The 20,943-nt window shown below is 36.7% G+C and overlaps 1 protein-coding gene across 1 annotated transcript in view; it reads right to left on the reverse strand.

The window, feature by feature from the left end:
• The window catches only part of DOK6 (docking protein 6), a 269,235-nt gene that overhangs the window by 67,068 nt on the left and 181,224 nt on the right, over nucleotides 1-20,943 (reverse strand). The window contains exon 6 of the mRNA XM_074877431.1: nucleotides 11,291-11,429. Within this exon, the coding sequence (XP_074733532.1) occupies nucleotides 11,291-11,429 (139 nt within the window). The remainder of the gene's footprint in view (nucleotides 1-11,290; nucleotides 11,430-20,943) is intronic.

Raw genomic sequence — 20,943 nt, forward strand, 5'->3', positions numbered from 1 at the left:
AGTTCAGCAACGACAAATGTTAATGCTGCAACTGGGCCAGGGCAAATCAGTACATGAGTACAGCCTGGGGACTGACTTGCTAGCCAAAAGCTCTGCCAGAAGGACCTAGTGATCCTGGTAATAACATTAATGACCAGCGTACATGTGCAGTGATGGAGGTTAACCACATACTGGACCACATTAGCAAAAGCATGGCCACCAGGTCAGGGGAAGTCATACTTGTTAAACCATATCTGGAGGTTCAGCAGTATTCACAGAGCCTTCAGGTTTGGGCCCTGGCATAAGAGAAATGTCAAACTGGAAAGAGTCCAGCAGAGAAACTCTAAGAAACAGAATATGATCAGTGACACTGGATTAAGTGTTGAATGTTTATTCAAAATGAGAGAGAGAAGGTTAAGAGAAATCTAACTCCAGTTTCTCTCTCTCTTAAAGGTATGTTCTAGAGAAGACTTATGAGAGATGCACAGTGAAAGGACAAGAGGCAACAGTCACAGGCTGTGGCAAGGGAAATTCAGGACAGACTTAAGGAAAAATTCTTCACAATGAGATCAGCCAAGTGCTGGAGTGGGTACCCATAATCTACATCCATGGGGGTATTCAAAACCTGACTGGGTAAAACCTGGGGTAATTTGGTCTAGGTTTGATGTTATTCCTTCTTTGAACAGCAGATTAGGCGAGTTGACCACCAGCAGTCCTTTCTAATGCCAATTTTTCTCATCCCACGTTCAGTGGGTTTGAAAATCTGAGAGCTAATGACATGTGCTGTGCCAGTGCGTTAACCTGACGTTATTTTGCTTACTGTAGTAGCTGCACATCTTCATCTAATATAGGTACTGTAGTAAGTGAAATAATGTCAAATCAACAGTTCAGGGACTGTACTGTCTGTACTACTATCTTACTGATTCCTGCACAGTGCAGAGCAGCTGATAAATAAAAATTGTTAACATGGCTTGAATCACATACAGGATATCAGTAATGTAAGAACAACGATACAAGGCTGAGCAACAAAGGAACATAAATAACCCCTATCTGGACAGGCTTTGATTAATACATATCAAAAGAGAGCTTGTACTTGGAAAAGTGCCTGTATTTCAGATATGTTTTTTTAGATACTAAATATTTGCTGTCTTCAGTCTAAACACACTCAGAGAGATCATTATAAATATTTTCACATTAAAAAGTCTGTCACCTTTATAAAAAGGAACAGAAGCAGAAGAATGCAAAGAAAAGCAAAATGAAGACAAAGGGTGAACTCACCTAATTTTTGTCCTACCAACAGGTACCTGATGAGCCAAAGCACGAAAAGCACAGGAGGGATTTACAGAGTAACTTTAGGACTATTATGAGAATTTTTGATCTCCTCTCAGATTATTACTTTTTATAAGTGTCTTATTCTCTGAATAGCACTGTGCCCCTCTGTAAATCATTGATAAAGAAGTTTCTTATTAATCAGAGACAAAGCTTTAAGTATTCCCTTGGGTGATATGAAGAACTCCTGAACAAAGTTGCTGAAACAGAGGAAGGCCTTGCCTGATAGGAGACAGCGAATGATACTATAGTTCAAAAGACTGATGAAAACCATGTGAAAAATAACTTCTTCAGAAGTTAATTCTTCTGTGAATAAGTAATTGACTATGATTCAGGATTTCTTTTGTTGTTGTTTTGTTCTGTGCTATTCCCAGCATGCAGCTGATTACTCTATGACCTTGGGCAACTCATGCACAGCTGAATTTGGCCTTAATCTTTCTGTGCCTCATTTTACTCATTAGTATAGTTATTATAATAATACCTGTCTCCTGAGAGCATCGGGTGGCTTCATCAGCTACTATTTTTGCTAATAATAATAGGAGCTCTATAGGCTGCTTTAGTTTATTTTACAAGAAACAGTTTTTTCAAAATAGCAGATATGAGACTAACAATAAATTAAGGCCACTGAAGAACTGGCTTGAGAATTATTTTTCTAGTAATATTTAAGTCAACATAACCTGCTCCTCTGTTAAGAGAGTCTGATGACATAAACCTACCAGCACAGTTATACAAGCAAGTGTTTTTAAATGTACACAGTGCCAAAGAAAACTTCCCTTTCATGTTAAATGTTTCTCAGAGTTTAGTTAAGGGGAGGGCTGGGAATAGCCAAATAGGGTTCAGTCAGGCATGCAATAACTACCACATAATTACAGCCACCATTCCTAATTTATCATTCATCACCCACAGCTTTTAACAAATAAGACTGCTAATCAAATCATCAGTTTTGTTCAGGGAAAGTTCTCTGGCTCTTTGCTTTCTGCATTTTCTGGAAACAAAGATGAATTTCAACTTGACAGTGCCTCTCCAACTTCTTTGATACTCTTTAAACATGCAATATTTTGCAAAGTACAAGAAAAGCACAAAAAAACCCGACCCACAAATGTGCTTATATCACCAACCTTCAGATCATCTTATATACAAATGCAACTTTGTAAAGTTGAAATAAATTATATCTGACTTCTAAGAAATTTGCACCTAGCTCTTTAAAAAGTTCCTAGAAATGTAGATATGTGGCTACATGGATTTTTGAAGTGCTTACATGCTAAATTCTCAAGAGGGTTTGCATCTTCAGATACCTTACTATGCAAACTTCTTTGCCCTGTTGCATTTAAACAAACTAACCAGACCCTAGCTAATTAAATCAAAATGTTCACAATGCAGCATGCTTGCATGCAAACAGATAAATGAGGTGAACAGAACAAAGAAAACAGTGTTCATAGGATTCTTGTATGCAGCTTTAGGATGGATTCATAGGATGAAGCAGGCTCCTGGCAACAAGAGACTGCATTGTCTCCATTCTGAGACACCTCTGTGAAGCTTTTATTACAAGTTTTGGTTCAGGTCCTACTTTATGTTAGGAGGAAGGCAGATTTCAACCTGAGTTTTAGGTAGCAGAATAGACAGAAAGCTAGAAGAACATTATAATATTATACGAAATATTCCAGAAATTTTTGAGAAGGAAAATAGAGTAATTGCTATGTTAGGATATACATCCATGTGGTGAGGTATGTGGGTTTTAGTCCCTAGAAGAGGGACATTTTGCATTCAAGGTCACCCAGCCCAATGGCTAGGGATAAGAGAGATTTCAAAATTATGTCGGACAAGGGGGGAATTTAATTTTTCCCACGATGCTGTGAATGAGAGCCCTTATGACTACTACTACTACTTCAAAAACATTCAAGACTCCAGTGCAAGCTCTAGTGAACAGTTTTCAAATGGCAAAACGGCATTTAAATTACATCACCAACTACCAAAATATCTGATACAGTCTTATGTAAGGACTTGCCAGCTCTGCTCTCACACCTACCCACGGCACTTACCTACACACTCCACAAACCTTTACGCTGTCTGCAGTGTTTCTGACATGATGAACAGCTCTGTTACCCCACGGCGTATAAGCAGCTGCACTAACCCTTCATTACCATAGTAAAGACTTCCCCTGTACTGTGCTTTCATTCAAACACACAGCAAACATCCAGCAACAGCCACCACCTGCAGCATCCCCTGGAGAAGCCAGACTACGGCTCATCCTTGCGTTGTCTGTAAGGTACCATATAGGAGACAGTAGACTCCTGCAGCTGACAGAGGAAGAGGCAGGTAAAAAAGGTGTTGACTTAGTAAGAAAGGAATGGGCAGTGGCCGTGGAAGCTCAGAATTCATGGCAGGATGAAGTATTTTCTTTTAGGAAGTGAATGGCACCTGTTGCACAATATTTAAATGTTGCTGCAGTATTTGAATGTCTATTATTGGATATGAGTAATAGTCCCTGAAAAAATGCCAATGAAGTAAGTCTACATTAAAGAAAATATTTTCTTTCAAATAAGATGTACTGGGTCTGGCTGAGCTGGAATTGGTTTTCCCCTATAGCAGCCCTCATGGTGCTGTGTTTTATGTTGGGAGCTGGCAGGGTGTTGGTAGCACACTGGTGTTGTGGCTACTGCTGAGTAGTGCTTACGCAGCACCAAGGCTCTTTCTGACTTTTCCCCCCCCCAGTGGGACAGGGTGGGGAAGATCTTAGGAGGGGACACAACCAGGACAGCTGACCCGGACTGACCAAAGGGATATTCCATACCATATGACGTCTGCTCAAGTATAAAGCTGGGAGAAAGGAGGAAGGGGGTGGGGTCACCCTCTGTCCTCCGAGGCAACCACTACGCGTATCAGAGCCCTGCTTCCTGAGAAGGCCCGACATCGCCTGTTAATGGGAAGTAGAGAAAAAAATCTGTTTTCTTTTTTTGCTTCCGTGTGCGGACCTTTGCTTCTCTTTGCTTATATTAAAAGTGCTTTTGTTTTACCCACAAGGGTCATTTTTTTTCCTATTTTATTTTCTTTCCCCTCTTTGCCCTGTTGAGAAAAAAGGGGGAAGGGGGGGGGAAGTGATAGAGCGACTTGGTGGGTACCTGGCATTTAGCCAAGGTCAAACCACCACATAAGATTAAGAAATAAACCAGCTACAGTTAGAGGAATCATTAACTGCCACTGAAACAACGTCTGAATTTTCACAACTCTCCTACTTCTGAAGTGGTCAATGTCAGGAACAGACTTGTGATCCAACTCAAGGATTTACTTCATCCAAGTATACACAGTCTTCTGAGCCCGAGGACTAACAAAGAGCCAGGCAAAATTCTTAAAAAAATTCTTACAGAAAAATCAGAGTCAGGAAAAATGTCATTATGTGCTAATGAACCAAGAAACCCACAGGAAATTACTGATACTCATGGGAACTGGGTTTACAAAACTCAAACCTAAAAGTACAGGGATTCTGACTTAAGGAAAAAAAAAGTCAGCATTCTTGTTTTTGTTGCTAACCTTGGCAATACTTACAGCTGGTCATGGCTTTCCAGTGGATAGACAGATCCTGCAGTGGAACACTCCCCATTTTCTATTATCGGTTTCCACTGCAGAGAAGGGTGAACTTTACTTCCCTAGAAGCCCTCTCCTGCCAAAAGCACTGCCAAGGCTATTTCAGCTTTAACCTGTAACTTTCAAGGACCTCTAGAACCAGTAATCAAAAAAGCTTCACAACACCTGTGTGAACCAAGTAAACAATTCAGCAACCATGTATTGCAATAAAGCAACCAGCTTTTTACAGGGTTATAAAGTTTCTAAACAAACATTGTACAGCAACATCATATAGTAGTTTCAGATGGGAAATACAGAAGAATATTGAGCTAAGTACTTGCATGAATGACTGACCTGAGGCTATACTTTAGCTTATATAAAGTTCATGAGTTCATGAATGATCATATGTACTCAGAGCCTCAGTACTTGAGCTTATACATAACTTGGAAACAGAAGAAAACATACTAAGGGATCTATGTGTCATGACATGGGATCATCACAGAAAACAGAATCACAGAATTGTCTAGGTTGGAAAAGACCTTGAAGATCATCCAGTCCAAACATCAACCCAACATTGACAGTTCCCAACTACACCATATCCCTCAGTGCTATGTCGACCCAACTCTTAAACACCTCCAGGGATGGGGACTCCACCACCTCCCTGGGCAGCCCATTCCAACGCCTAACAACCCATTCCGTAAAGAAATGCTTCCTAATATCTATGCATGAACTCTGGAATTTTCTTCTCCATTTTATCCTCCAGGTATTGACTTGACCCAAATGTACTTAGGCAGAATTATAACATAAGAGCTTTTTCATACTAAGTAAAATGCAGTGTTGAAATGGAGCCCAAAAGACATACATTTTAACTAAATATTTCATATAATCATTGGGTCGGCAGCCTCCACTAGTCTCTCTGTATTTCCCATACTTCACAAGTTGAAAATAATAGTTATACCATTGTAGAAAGACATAAATAACAACCATAATCCAGACAAAGCCCTGAAGATGCATTGGCAAAGATAGGATACCTCAAATTGAAACCATCATTTTAAAATGAAAATTTAGAATGTTTGATGTGTTTGTTGATGACGTTCGATCCTGTAATGTTTCAATGAGTATGTGTTTAGGTTGTGATCACGTTAAAGATACATGAAGAAACACATAGTACAAACTTGTTTACAGAGCAAAGCTAAATTAAAATTCACTATGAAACTAATGCTGTTATTTTCTCCAGCCTCAGAGATCAGTACTTTTTTTCTTATTCTAGGATAATTTATACTGATATTCTTCATTCTATTTACATTCTTACTAACACTATGCCTGACAACCCTGTCATTTATATTTATCCTCAGACCAGTCCTATGAAATACTGTTACCCTCCTCAGTCTGTTCCAGATAAGAAAAAGAATAATGACTTGTAGGCTTATTTCTTAGCCACCTTCCTCTTCAACCTCTCCTTAAGCTCAGTTCCATTGTGTGATATTTGTCTTCTTCGGCACAATCATTATTTCCTTCCTAATAACTTTTTTTAAAAACAGTAATATATAAACTCATTGATATTATCTTTTTTAAATGACAGAAATCTATCATGATCACTCATTCACTTCTACTGCTGAATATTAGAGACAAGACTTGTAAAAAATGAGAATGAAAGAGAAATATACAGATATACAGTGTTTCATAAAGGTGTTTATCTTTTGGTAAATGTTAAAAGGATCACAATCTAAAGTGATTATTTTTACAGCTCTGCTGTCTAAAGCAAAACACGTGTCACAATATTTCCTATGATAATGTTATGAAACTTGCATCATTATAATTTCTTCATGCATTTATACTCAGTCTTACTGATGTTTGATTAACTTCAGCTGGTTAACATCAACTTTAGTGCTATCTTATTTAGAATTATGGTTTTACACATTGTAAATTTTTATTCTTTTGAGATTACATAATAGGTTTTTACCAGCAGCTCTTGAAAGAAGTGATTTATAAGGTTACAAAGGTACGACTATTTCCTTAGTGTGCCTCCCTTGTATGTGTAGTCATAATATGAGAAATCTACAGTTCCTAACACTCCATTTTATACACTAAAACAACAGTGGGTGCAGAAGTTACATCAGGAGTGTTTTCAGTGGAGGCTGAGTGGCAGAAGATCAAAGCTGGCATTTTGGAGGAAAATCAGGTCTTAAATACCGATGCCACATGACAGTAAGCACGTTGTCATCCTAGGTTAGATAGACAAGTGCTGCTGAGAACAACTGTGTTCATATGCTGGTGTGTGAAAACTATCTTCACTGAGATTCTTTAAAAAAAGATCACCAAAACCAACATCATTTACTGATGGCAAGAAGGAGGATACTCAGCATTTATGCGGGGTCAATTATTCTTTTTCCTTCTCTCCTCAGAATGGGATAACTGGGAAGATACGATTGTTCACTGGTGCCTCTGTAAACCAGTTCAGATCAGTAACCCTACCTCTTCCTTTTAGGTATTTTTTTTTTTTTTTTGCCAAAGTAGCAAACTGAACTGACTCCCTGAGTCAGAGAAACACCTGAGCTAACAGAAGGGAAGTGGAAGGAATTTTCAGCCCAGACTGAGGACAGGGGAGGGATGAAAGAGCTGTCTGTTAGACAGTCAGATGTGCATCTTCCATGCTCGACATTAGACCATAGTTGAGGGATATATGCAATTCTTGAGGTTATCACTTTTTTTTTCTTTTTTGGTAATTCCAGGACTGTCAGTCCAACCAGATTTCTAAATGTTACATTTAAAAATGAAAGGGGTGGTGGTGTGTATGTGTGTGCAAGAGAATAGGTATGTAAGAATGAAGACTATTCAGATGATAACACCAGAGTTGATGACACTCATATAAATAATACAACAGCACTAAATAAAATCTTGTAAATAGAAAGCCATTGTTTGTTTTTATTAATTTGTTGTACTGATACTGTTAAACCCCTAACAAAACACTCTCATAACACCCCCTCCCCTCAAAAAGCCACCCATAAACAAAAATTATCATCTGTATTACACTGATCTATTAGAAAAGTGAACACTGAAAGAATGAATATACAGATCACAATTTCCCTGAAAAGAATTTCAATTTAATTACTTGTATTGGGCCAAATTTGCTATTGTCCCAAACTATCACTTTACCAATTTAACTTTTCAAACTCAATCAAGAAGACCACCTGAGCTAAATTAGTTCGTTGTTCACTTTGCCATAGTATTTGAATAAAATCCAGTCTCCTTTGATTACAGTAAAACCAATAACCAACTTGAAACCAGGGACTATGGATCCTGTATTTCAGGTCCTTTTTCCAGTGTTACAATTTGAAAGGGAAATGTGCAGAACAAAAGTGTGCACATGATAATCTACTTAAACTGACTGGGCTTCTCCTACTTGTGGTGACTGTGAGGGAGACTTGGTATTGTATTAGCTGCTACAGAACAATTTTCCTTCTCTTTCAAAGGTAATGGCAAGAATTGGTTTCCATCTCATGTACCTCTCTTATTAACATAGTTATTCAGCATGTTACTTGGCTTGACTAATAGTTTTCTTAGCATAAAGATTAATTTATTGCTTAGTATTCTGAAGCAGCATTTTTGTGTGCAGAGACCTCCATAAATGGAGTAAATGTGACCTGTGGCTGCCTGCAGTACCTTTATCTGACAAATCTCTGGCAGCAGAAACTAATTTTACTTTTTCTTCTGCCAGAATTTGTTTCTGGTTTTTGTGTGTTTTGTCTCTTTTTACTTTTTTATCAGTAAGGTGCTGCACTTTGTATATTCATTATGAGAACTAACCATAATCTATATATTCATCTAGGTTGCTTTGGTTAAAAATGCACTTTGATTTCCTTTATAAACTGTATTCGCCTTTTATAATATTGGATTACAACCTATTATAACCTGGAAAAATTTAAATGAAACTTCAGTGTATTAATTACTTAAAATATGTTAACATGTAGGACAGATACTCAAATACTTTAGAGTCCTTTCTAACATATAACTTCTAATGATTGGAAGGAAAAAGTAAAGGTGGAATTACCCTTAGGTTTCTACCCTTTTTCTGATTTGTGTAATACTGGATACACTATAAAACTTCCTTTACTTTTAAAAATTTCTTTCATTTTCACCTGTACAAAAAAAGATTTAATTCTAGAATATGAAACGTGAACAGTAAGGGTCAGGAAAGAGCAAAAAACCCCAAGTGTAGAGCTGGAGATACAAAGGATCAAAGTCAAGTTTTGGGATATTTATGGCTTCTAGATCCAGAATTTAAAAATATAGTCTTGCTTGTATTTCAATTTCAGATCCTATGGAAAAAATATACATAGGCATTTGGTGAAACTGTTGGATTTAGATATCGGAGAAGCATTTGTACTTGATACAAGGAAAATAACACATACTTAGTCTATTTATAATATTCAGGTTTTGTTTCTGATATGAATACAACTCAAATGCTGCAGATGACACAGATAACCCCTTAAATGTTCAGCACCCTATCAGTCAGGGGCAGACAAGCTTCCAAAATCTAACCAACATTAGCTTACTAGTTGAAGTAATAAATCAATATATTTTTCAGCCTCTTTTACCCAGCCCACAGCTTCTACGCAGCCTACGGCAGCCTACAGCAGGGCTCTACCAGTCTCCCTCTGCAGATCACAGCACAGCCTCATCCAGGAGCCAAGTACATCATACACTGCGTGGCTGATGAGTCATTTCTATTTCTCAACCTGCTCTCAGAATTTGATAGTATGTACCATATGGCCACAGCCTTCATAAATGAGGTTTCAGGGAAGTCATCTGATGGCAGAATGGAAACGGCTTTGCTGAGCAGCAAAGCTGTTAATCGATAGGTGGGAGACCTGAAAGTGGTGGTTCCATCAAAGGAAAATCCTATATGATCCTGGTCTAAGCACTTATTACAGCAGCATGAAAATGTTCTAATTTATCTTTCTGGTGTAGACACTTTAAAAGCAAACATATTTATAACGATTGCTTGTTCCTGGTTTTGGACTATTATTCAATCCCTTTCTGTCCAGCAGAATGCAGCTGTTTTTTGCCAGCATTTCTACTACTTCAGATGCTCTTCCATTTACTCTATCATCTTCTCTTGGACTTTCCACCAATTGCTCCTGCATCCCTAACCTTACTTTAATCTTGATTGTGAACTCTCCTCTTCCTGCTTTTTTCTGCCCAAAGTTTGTGCATATCAAGTATTGTGCAAATGCTCCTACTTTGTCTAGTTTTATTGAAAAATTCATCCACCTTTCTTCATAAACCAGCAAAAACATAACTTTTTATGGCTTCCCATCTTAGATGTTACTTGGAGACATGCAGAGTTGGAGGGGAGCATTCAACATAACAGACTTTTGACATGGAAATCTAAGTCTTTTTCAAGTTTCTTTTTCAGTAAATGGAGGAATATAGACTTATCTGAGGAGTTATTAGGAGGAGGAGTTGAACATTGGGGTCTTAAGTTGTCCTTTGCAAGAGCCTTTCTTTCAGGAGTGTGACCAGGATATTTTGACAGTGATGGAGTGTGGGGGGAGAGGATCATGTGTTTGCATGACTATGGGCATGTACATGGTGGGTGAGGGAAGGAAAGAAGAGAGGATCACTGGAAATAGTGTAATTACCATCAAATCTTTCTAGGGACAAAGATAAGTGGAGAATCATGGTCATCTGAGAAGAAAAGCATGCAGACGAGGTTCCGTGGCCTCCCCGTATCTTTCCTCTCTGGTGGATACAACGGTAGCTTCAAACCACAGTTGAAAGTTAGCTTACCAGAATGATCATTTAAGACCATCTCTACTTCTAAGCATACAGGGAACACCTTTTTTTTCTCTCTGTCTTAAAAACTCCAAACTTTTCAGTAGTTGCTTAAAGATAACTTGTGCAAATTGGAAATTCTGAACTTAATTTTTAAAATAGCTCTTTTTAAAATCACATTGCATTGCTACTTATTATAGTGTAGGGAAAGCAATTTCTTTCAGTGGTTAAGAAAAACAGAGCATGTCTGCTGTCACCTAAGAGTGTTTAAACTGGACTTTTTTTTTCCCACCTGTGAGGCCATGAGGAGTAATTAACACTCATTCACCAATAGTCAACTCACAGCTGGCTTCAGCTAAAGGCTTAATCTTTGAGTAACAGAGCCACAATTTTCAAGAAGGTAACCATGGTTCTCATGTTTAATGGTATCCACCGTTCCAAAAAGACACCAACAATAGATCATTATATAACACACACTGAAAATCCCTGACCATGAAAATACAGAAATCTGAAAGTCTGTTTTGTCTTAGCCACACAGCTAATACCATCATTGTGGCTGAATTCACCGACTGCCATTACTCCATACTTCCGTTGTTCATTACCAGTTTTTATAAGTTTAAAGATTTTGGTGAAAGGACCTTACCCTTGCCTTCTGCTCCATCTCCATCATTAATCTTTCATGTTGCTCTGCTATTGCAAGTGTTGCAGAATGGACTTTCTGATATATCATTTCTCCTTCTCGAGTCTGAAAGGTGAACAGCCCTTCTCCTGTGTCACACATCCTGCAGTGAGATTTAAGCAGAACGGAAGGAAATTGAGTACTGTGCAATTTTTATCTAACTATTATAAAAAGTTCACACCATACAGTAGAAAATGCCAACTTTTGTAGTTAAACTCTGGAATTTCGAACATTTACAGTTATTTTTACAATTAAAGAGAGACATATTCCAAGAGATGTGCAGAACTTTGTGAACATAACCTTTAAATTCAGTTTTAATCATCATCTGGATAGAGAAAAAGAAGTTTTATCATAGAATAAAAACTTGAGGTAATACAGTCAGCTATTTCTAGCATTGTTTCAAATGTCTGCGCTGGTAAGTGAGAGCTAAATTTAATTCTCTTAACCAATTGTTGCCAAAGGTACATATCATGTCATGACTTTGAAATGCTGACATTTTAAGAGAACATTGACCGATTAAAAATATTATTATGGTTAATCATGACAAAGAAGCTGTATTGAAAGACAGCATTAAGAGGGTTAAATTATAACTCTCTCTGTTAGTACATCTATGTGAGGCAGCATCTAAAGCTATCTTGATAATTACAAAAGCCATTCATTCAATTTGACAATAGGAACAGTATTTCTGTAGTATAAGAAGATTAAATACTGAAAAAAAACCACCAGAAATAAAATTTACTTTCTTCTTTTGAGAGCACAACTTATCTGTGATACTGCTGAGGCATTATGCTGAAGAAGAAGAGTGGTACATGATAAATTCAATGTCAAAGAGAGCTGGGAAATATAGAAAATGGGACTAGACAACAATGTTAGATTATTGAATGGCAGTTACTTTGAGGATATATATGGTGTTAAACAGTGGTGCAATTCAACATATTCATACTAGTAGTTCCATTGTATTATCAGTGTCTGATTTCTGTATTTTTATAGACTTCTTGCAATTTTAGAAATGGGATTAAAAAATCCTTTTTATTTGGTCTGATACTTCCTGTAAAGATTTTCAGTTATCTGTGATAGAAAATTGTTGACTCGAGTCACTGATGCATAAAATCCTTCAACAATAGAAAGATTTCGTTTTGTCTTAAAATACCAGATTCCTTTTATGTTTTGTTTGCTTACATTATTTTTAAGGACATCTAATTTTTTTAATATCCCAGAGCCTTCAGCATGGCCCCAGAAAGCCCGAGGCATACAGAATTACAAAGCATTTCAGAAAAATGTGTCCTGAATAGTCTTACATACTAACAGGTTTTTAAATATCAATATCTTTAGAATTTGCATCCCAGATTCTGTATGATTATTCATACATTAAATTTTACAAAATATATTCCCATCAGATGAACATACAGATTGTTTTAATTAAATAATCACTCAAATATCTCTCTTGCTATATTACATGCACACACACAAACACACAATTATATTACAGCTTTTTGAAAATGGAATAATTTTTTTCATGAGACTTATCTTTTTGTCAAGTTAGAATACAGCTTCCTACAAAATTTTATTTCAGAACTCATCTGAACAGGACTATTGTGCTATATAAGAGACTACTGAAAGTTCAGCAGTTGCTTTTGAATTCAAGGCTGACCACTGAAAATAAAACCTTATTAACACTTACAAAACCTTTGTCTGTTCACTGGAGGAGACATGCTTTTGTGACCCTCCTGTAAAGAACTTATGCATGGCTGTGTTTGGGAAGAACAGGATGTATTGGAGGTAGAAACAGATAAAATAGAGGTGCTTCTGGAAAATACCTGGTGAAAATACTTAGCAATGATCATCTGAGGTGTTGAAAGTCATGGTCTTAAGAACAGATAATTCACGATATTATCCATATGGATAATATCCATAATTCTGGAATAAAAATAGTCTTCTCCATCCCAAGATGTAAAGAAAATACAATCCATTTTGTAGACAGGTATTATTTGATCAGTAATAATGTGATGTGTCAATTAACAGATTAAAAAAAAAAACAACCTTTTGTATTAAACTCCAACAGAGATCAAGATCCCTGCTGTAAACATTTAAGATATTTTATACCCTTAGCCACAATTCTCCAAAGAGCTTCTAGTAGAAATAATATATCTCCAGAGTTTTGCGACATTATGGCAACAGCCTTTTGGATCCCTCAGGGCATCATATAGCTGGTACTCTGCTTTTGTGTAAAGAGATCTTAATAAAATTCAAATACCGTGAAATGGAAAGTCTGGAAAAATGACGGGTTTTCAGAAACTGAAGCAAAATATGATCTTTTTGTTGGTTTCAGAGGATGAAAAATCCTACAGGGATAAAAACAAGGAAGCAGGCAATGGGGCATGATTAAGATTCAGGAGTTAAGCTGCTTGTTTGAACCAAGCAAAACCACCACCACCACTGCCGATCAGACAAGGGTCTGTACTGCTTGCATGAGCCCTGGGTGGAGGCAGGGGATTGGGCTATGACACTGCACCGGCACCTCACCCACCACACAGGACAGCACCGTGGGGCTCTGTTTCCCAACCGTAAGGGGTGACTGTGGTGGACATGTCATGCCAGCATTGGAAAGCCATTGATGGCAGCCTCCCCATGTCCAGATTGTGGGCTTCCCTGACTAACGATGGATGATATGCACACAGCTGCTCAAAACTGGAGGAGGAGGAGAATTATGGGCATAATTTTTTAAAGTGATGAATTCCACTAACTCGCTTTGAAGCTTAACAGGACTTAAAGGCCCCAGGAATGAAGCAGTCAGTACCTGGCTAGTCTGAGCTCTGTAAAAGCAAAAACTGTTAGAATAAGACTTTCTTTTTTCCAGCTAAACTTGTTATTAGTAATCTGCCTCCCAAGGAGATGAATCTCTTCGCCATAGTGAAGTTTTCCTGTTCAGCTCCTCAGGACGTTATTGCTTTACTCAGATGAAAATCCGAGTTTAGGTGGTCTATTCCAGTCTAGTCTACTCCAGTCTAGTCTAGTCTAGTCTAGCCTTTTCTATTTTCTGTTCTATTCTATTCTAGTTACCACACCAAGATCAGTGGCATGTTTTAGGGTTAGATTCAGTCTTTCTAGAACAAGGAAACACAAAATAAAATAGAAGCACTCCTAAGCATGATGGAGATGGGGGCAGGGAAAGGGGTAAGTGTGCTCTTCTAAGCTTAAGAGTTTTGCCAAAAAAACAGAGGACCTTTACTTATCTGGCCAACAGGAATGGACAAGCCCATGAGTTGAAAGACACTTCCTGACTTGTTCTATTTATAGACAAAACATAGTCAACAGAACAAATAAACTATTTTCTCTATAGCCTCTTCTAGATGCCAGATAACTGTCCATTTAAAGCTACATTTTCAGGTTTAGCCTTCTTAATGTGTTGCTTTATTACAAATGAAAATGAAATAACTGTGGGTAAATTCACATTTCTCTATGTCCAAAGCACACATAGTTGTTCAGTTGCCAATTTAATAACATCTTCATAACTTTTACACGTCATAGGATCGCTGTAGAGAAAAGGCAGGACAAAGGTGTGGGCCTCTTCTTTTCCTGAAACTGCCACAGTTATGCACTGCAGCTCTACCAACTCAGTATGACCTTCACTGTCAAAAAATTTCACTGATTTTCTATAGTCAATTTTTTGATGAGAGACTTAACTGTCTGCGGATGCTTGAAAAATGCTGATGTTAGCTTGTCTATTTCTGTGTTTTCCAACTTTAAAACAGGGATGTCATTAACCTATGCTTTAGGATATTTAAGGATTCAATACATTAAAATGTATGAAGTACTTTGACTGAAATAGGAAAGTGCATTTTTTTCTGTAGTATTACAGAAATATATAACTGGACAGATAGCAAAACCAGTAAACAGTGTTCTAAATCATGGTAAATTTTCTACTTCTTAAAATACTGCCATAGCTTTTCACAACCATCATTGTTAGTATATCTGTCTCAAGAGCTGGGGGGAAGGAATAGGGACAAGCTGAGAACTAAGCTTGTGGCCCAGGATGAACTGGATTCAGAGATCAACAGTGAAAGTTCTTTCTTTTACTCAGAGGTAGGGCTTCTGTTCAAACCAAATAGATTTTCCCACCTGTATTGTCAGATTTTTTTCAACATTTCCCAAATTCACACAGTGGTTTCCCACCGCTTCTGCTCACTACAGTAACTTCAGTCTTTTAGAGCAGAATCAATACTATATAATAACCTGTTAGAATTACCTTAAAAAAGGAAACTTTGTTGACTTGACTTGACCACCATTTACAAATGATACTTTTTTCCAAATAGAGGTTCATGCTCTCATGTCATGGTTGAAATATTTAAAAGTTTAACAGTGCAATATTCAGCAACTGCATGAGAGGACAAGAAGTTGACATCTGAGCTTCATTTCACTATTTTGGTTAAGGGTAAAATGCATTTTCACAATAACAAAGTTTATCTGAAAACTGAGATGCTCAGAAAGATTACTTGCTATAAGTCCTTTTTAGTAAAGTTTTAAAGTAAAGGATAAATGACAATTTAACTAGAAAATGTTTAATTCTTCATATATCTAAATCTAATTTTTTATTGGATTTGAAAGATTTCTTTTTATCCATGAACAATTTAGCATTAAAGAAATAATAGCTGATTTATGTACTCAAAAGTATATAAAACTACATACAAATAACTAAAAAAAAAGTCAACATCCTCCAACAGGCATTGAAAAAACATCACTAAAATGTTTACTATTAATAGCTAATTATTATTAACAACTACAGGTATTAATAACTAATAGATAATAAATAACTACTACCCTAGTTTAGCACTTCTAGTTCTTTAAATAAAAATGGACTTCAGATTTTTAAATGAGAACAGATCATGAATAGCTATTGTCTAGTAATCAAAGTGCTAAAAGTTACCAGTACCAAACTGGATGTAATTGCTATTACATAGTCCACACCTCATTTGAGAAAAATTATTTCCTTTAAACAGTGAAGCTGTTTACTCAGACACTTCAAGGCCCAGGAATGAAGTTAGCTAGTGCTTACTTCCTGTATGAAGAAGGTGGTCAGATGTCATATATGGGACCAGACCTGTTACTGTCACAAGACGAGTAGTAAATAAAAGATAACCATTCTTTAAAGCCTTGAAGCTGTGGCTGTCAGTCACAAAAAAACCCTAATTGGTATGCAATATTTAACTGTGAACTGAGACACTTATTTCTTGTGTTGCTACAGCTTTGATTTTCTAAAAAGTGGTGGAAACTAGCAATTTTGACTCCAATTTAATTAGATTATCAGTGGAGACACACAAACAGTATCTCTCTTGCGGATATCTAACTTTTGTTCTTTCCTTGTTTGTTATCTCAACTGCAGCTAAGCCATTTTGACAGAAATCCTGTTTGTTCTTTGCAAGAACGTTACATACAGGATAAAGACAGGCTAGCTAACCAGTAGACCTCACTATAAAATGAATGCAAAGTTCCCCTGAGGATCCAAATTCTTTGCTCATTCCAGCCTTCAACACATGCTAGCTTGCTTCTTCCCAAAGTTGTTCTTCTCTGAGAAAATGAAAAAAAACAAGGAAAGCAAATAAACTCTTTGTGGCAGGGGCATATTTAGATAAAAAGCTCCCTTTATACCTAGGAATAGTTATCAAAACAACTGAAAAATAAACTATGTATGTTTTTATAAAATTGTAAGTCAACTTAGATGTTGAAGGGATAGGAAAACAGAGGAAGAAATAAGAAAATGTTGATAAGATTCCTAACTTACAATAAGGCAGGCAAAAAAGGGATACATTTGGTGGGGGAATCAATAAGAAAAAAGATAACTACATAAATAGGATATGTATGGGACCTAAGAAAGCTCTATGGGCGAAGCAGAGAGAAGACAACTAATGGGAAGTGCACACAATGTGTAATTAATTTAGGTATAGAACTTCTACAGCAGACATCCTTAGGAAGACCTAAAGTTGGGACAAGGTTGGTGAAAGTGGGGAAAATGTCCTGTGAAAGGGAAATGAAGATTGTCAACATGAAGCACAGCAACAATATAAAGGGCAACATCCAGCACAAGGAGACACAGACTCTGAGCGTGGCCTGTTACTCATTCCTTATGTGAATAATGAGTTAGATTTCTATGCTTTGCCATCAGCATTTCAGAGTTTTATCTGGAGTGTCAAATGGGTATCCTAGAAATTTTATGATCTGAGAAGCAAATAATGAAAATTATCTGATATATTAGGCACCTGCCTGCCCCACCCTTACTGACAGTTATTTATTGGCAAGAATATACAATAAAAAAAGTAATTATGCATCATATCTACTAATTGTTGGCTATAGACATTCCTCCATAACAATTTATCGTGATGTTATTACACTTCACCTGAAGTGGGTAACTTTCCACCGTTCTTGCACATGCTCATGAGATATAGATAGCAGTGTTTAATCTTAAATTGGCTTTCTTTCATGTGGAATCTCCTTCAATTTGGCTTGAGCTAATACAGGGAACATGGAGTATTACCACATCTCTGATATGGCCCAGTAACTTCATCATGGAGCTTAGTCCTGAAGATTTGTTCAAGGTCAGATCTTGTATTTCTTGAGCCATCCTCAGCATTTTCAACTAAAAGAACTAAAGGATCTCTCATGCCATCAAAGCAGCTTTCCTACTGAGATCATTTATGGCAATATTTTGTAATTTTGAGAAGGAAAATGTTCAGAGATGGGAGTGGAAATTAGTGATGATTTGCTCCCAGGTAGCTGGGATTCCATCACTCAGAAGAATTCAGCAGTCCTTCTCCAATACTTCCAAGAGGACCTTAATACTTTCCAAGTTGCACATCTTTTTAAGATAGTATATGCAGTCAATGTAACAAAAATCGTATGTGCTAATCTGATTAATACATTGCTAGTCTTTCCGAACAGAGATGCATTACTCTACAAATTTTCCCTCTAAAAGGGAGACATTCTGTGCATGAATAGTGTTTTTTCATGATAAGATGATTTCTTTTTCTGCCTAAACCAAACGACTTTTAAGTGGTATAATATAATATAAACAAAATTTTCTCATGAAAACATGTTATTTGTTTTGTCAGACGTGAGAGATTTCTGTACAGTACTAGTGGTAATTATGCCACTTGGGATATTTTTTCTTCTCATTGCCTGTGCTGCCTCTACAATCACTGTCTCTGTGCTGCCCTCTGTGATAGCACATCTAAACTGGTGGGGTGTGTCAGAGACACTAACCCATTCCTGCATGTCTGATGCTTTATACTTTTTGCTTAATGGAAGGGCAGAAAGCAGGCTGTGTCTTTCTCTGGACTATATCAATGATTGTCCACTAGTACTGTAATTCTCTAATTAATTTTCATGGGGTTTATCACTGTCTATCATAAGACACAGTGGAAAAAACTGTATTTTAGGTTTTTTTTCCCAAGGTTCATTTTTGATAACAAGGAAGACTCTGTTTGGGACTTGTTTCAGACCACTTTTGTTTTGTTGCTACCAAGCTTTCTATCCTCATTAAAATGTTCTTATTTATACTAATTACTTTGATATATCAGAATAAATGTAACTAGTGCTGAAGAGTTAAAGATAGCAAATAATTCTCAATGCTAGTTACAGTACAAAAGCAGAAAAGTTGATGTTATTGAAGTCACGTATAAAAGGTAGAATGTGGAGATTGACATGTAATTATGAAATATATCCATACATAATGGTAAACATGTTGTGCAGAGGCTGTTTTCTATTTCCTAGACCCTAGAAACTAAGCTATAGTCAATAAAATAAGCGATATTCTGGAGTCTAAAAATTTGAATCCCAAATACTTTACTATGGCTATAACTACGTTTTTTGTCTCTTCCTGCTTATAGACTAGTTTCATTAAACATGACCTAGACATTTTGACGGGGAAGACTGAACTGTGATGTTTGTGCTTAATCACTTCTAAGTAAGAAAGATTCTAGGTTACACATGCAAATCAGTGTAGGTAATTAATGCATATGTATGTGCAAAACCCCTCACTTTATGGAGACTTTTGACCCCTTAACACTGTCTTAAAAAAAAAAAAAAAAAAAAATCACATTATTAAAAACAAAGAGAGGATAATAAACCCAGTTGTTGACATGTTTTTAAATACACATGACATTTGCATTTTTAACAGTTTAAATAACAGAACAAACATGAAAATACTATTAGATAATTAGTTCTTCTAGACTGTAAAGCTCAGGTCTTGTTGATAATGATGAAATACTATTTAACAGTGTCTTGGATGAGTATCTATTCTTACCAGATCCATGAAAGACATACCAAGAACTCATATATTACTATTATCACCTTATCACAGAAGCAGCAGTTATGGTTGGCTGTACAACAAACAGACGAATGAAAAACATTGGCCTGAGAAAAATAAAGAGATTGCAAAGACTACAAACAGCTAATTTTTTTTTTTTATCAGATCTTTTCATTCATCATGGTTTGGTTACTATTTTTCATCTCACTTTTGAATGAGAGGGATATAAGTTCCAAGTCCTGGAAGCTGGGATCATATTCAAGTACAGATGTTTGCTACAGGACTTCTGCCACCCTGTTAAGAGCTATTATTCCTCTATGAAGACAAACATCCCATAACAATATTACTCAGTTCCTCTCAGTGTCTTTAGCAGAACACAGGTGAAGCAGCATTAATCTACGTGAATATCATTGACTTTGACAAGTTCAAAAAATGTTTGATATAAAATTCAAATAAGGCCATTACTGGTTAAAATAAACAATAGTGTAATAATACAGGAGCCCTGTGGCAGTGCATCACTACCTGCTACAACAGAAGCAATAAAACTTAGAGGCCTGGGATCTCCATTTTCTTTTTTTCCTTTTGGAGCCCTAAAGTCACTGTTATGTTCGGGACTACTCCTTGCCCAGCATGTCAAGGATGGAAATTCTCTTAGATGACACTTGCTAGGGTCTGAATTGATTCTGAACACATTGTGACACAATTCTGAACTTACTTGATCCTCTCTCAGGAAGTGACGAGTTTTAGAAGAAGGAGGCAACTGCCAATTAACAGATGTTAGCATAGTAACAGACAAGGAAAGAATTTGCATAGGTATATTTGTTTATTATACTTCATCTTTGATGAACTTGGGGTGCTTAGAAGTTATGACACTGGACACCAATAAGTGCCAACACTATTTGGAGCAATTGATTATGCTCAACCTAAAAGTTAAACTAAAAAGAGTAAAAACCCCCCAGGTTTTCTTTTTGCACATACCAACAAATATGATATTAAGAATTTAACACAGGACCACATTTGAAATGATCTACAAGAATATATGTCCTATAATGCCTCATTAATCTATCATCTATGTATTGAATGCTATTGGAAACACACGGTACTTGCCATGATGCAGACAGATACTGTGTTTCTGTCATTGATCTCCTTTTTGCTTTGACAGCAAGCATAGGAAACATATTTTGCATTTTGACAGATAGTTTTGCACTTTGATCAAAGGAGAGGTGGGAAAAATTCTGGAGGGCTGAACAGGAATGAACTAATACAATTAACATTTTTGATGGATAAATAATATCAAGTCAATAGAAGTAAAAATTAT

This window comes from Strix uralensis, chromosome 1 (assembly GCF_047716275.1).
Source record: "Strix uralensis isolate ZFMK-TIS-50842 chromosome 1, bStrUra1, whole genome shotgun sequence".
In the NCBI taxonomy this organism is placed as follows: Eukaryota; Metazoa; Chordata; class Aves; order Strigiformes; family Strigidae; genus Strix; species Strix uralensis.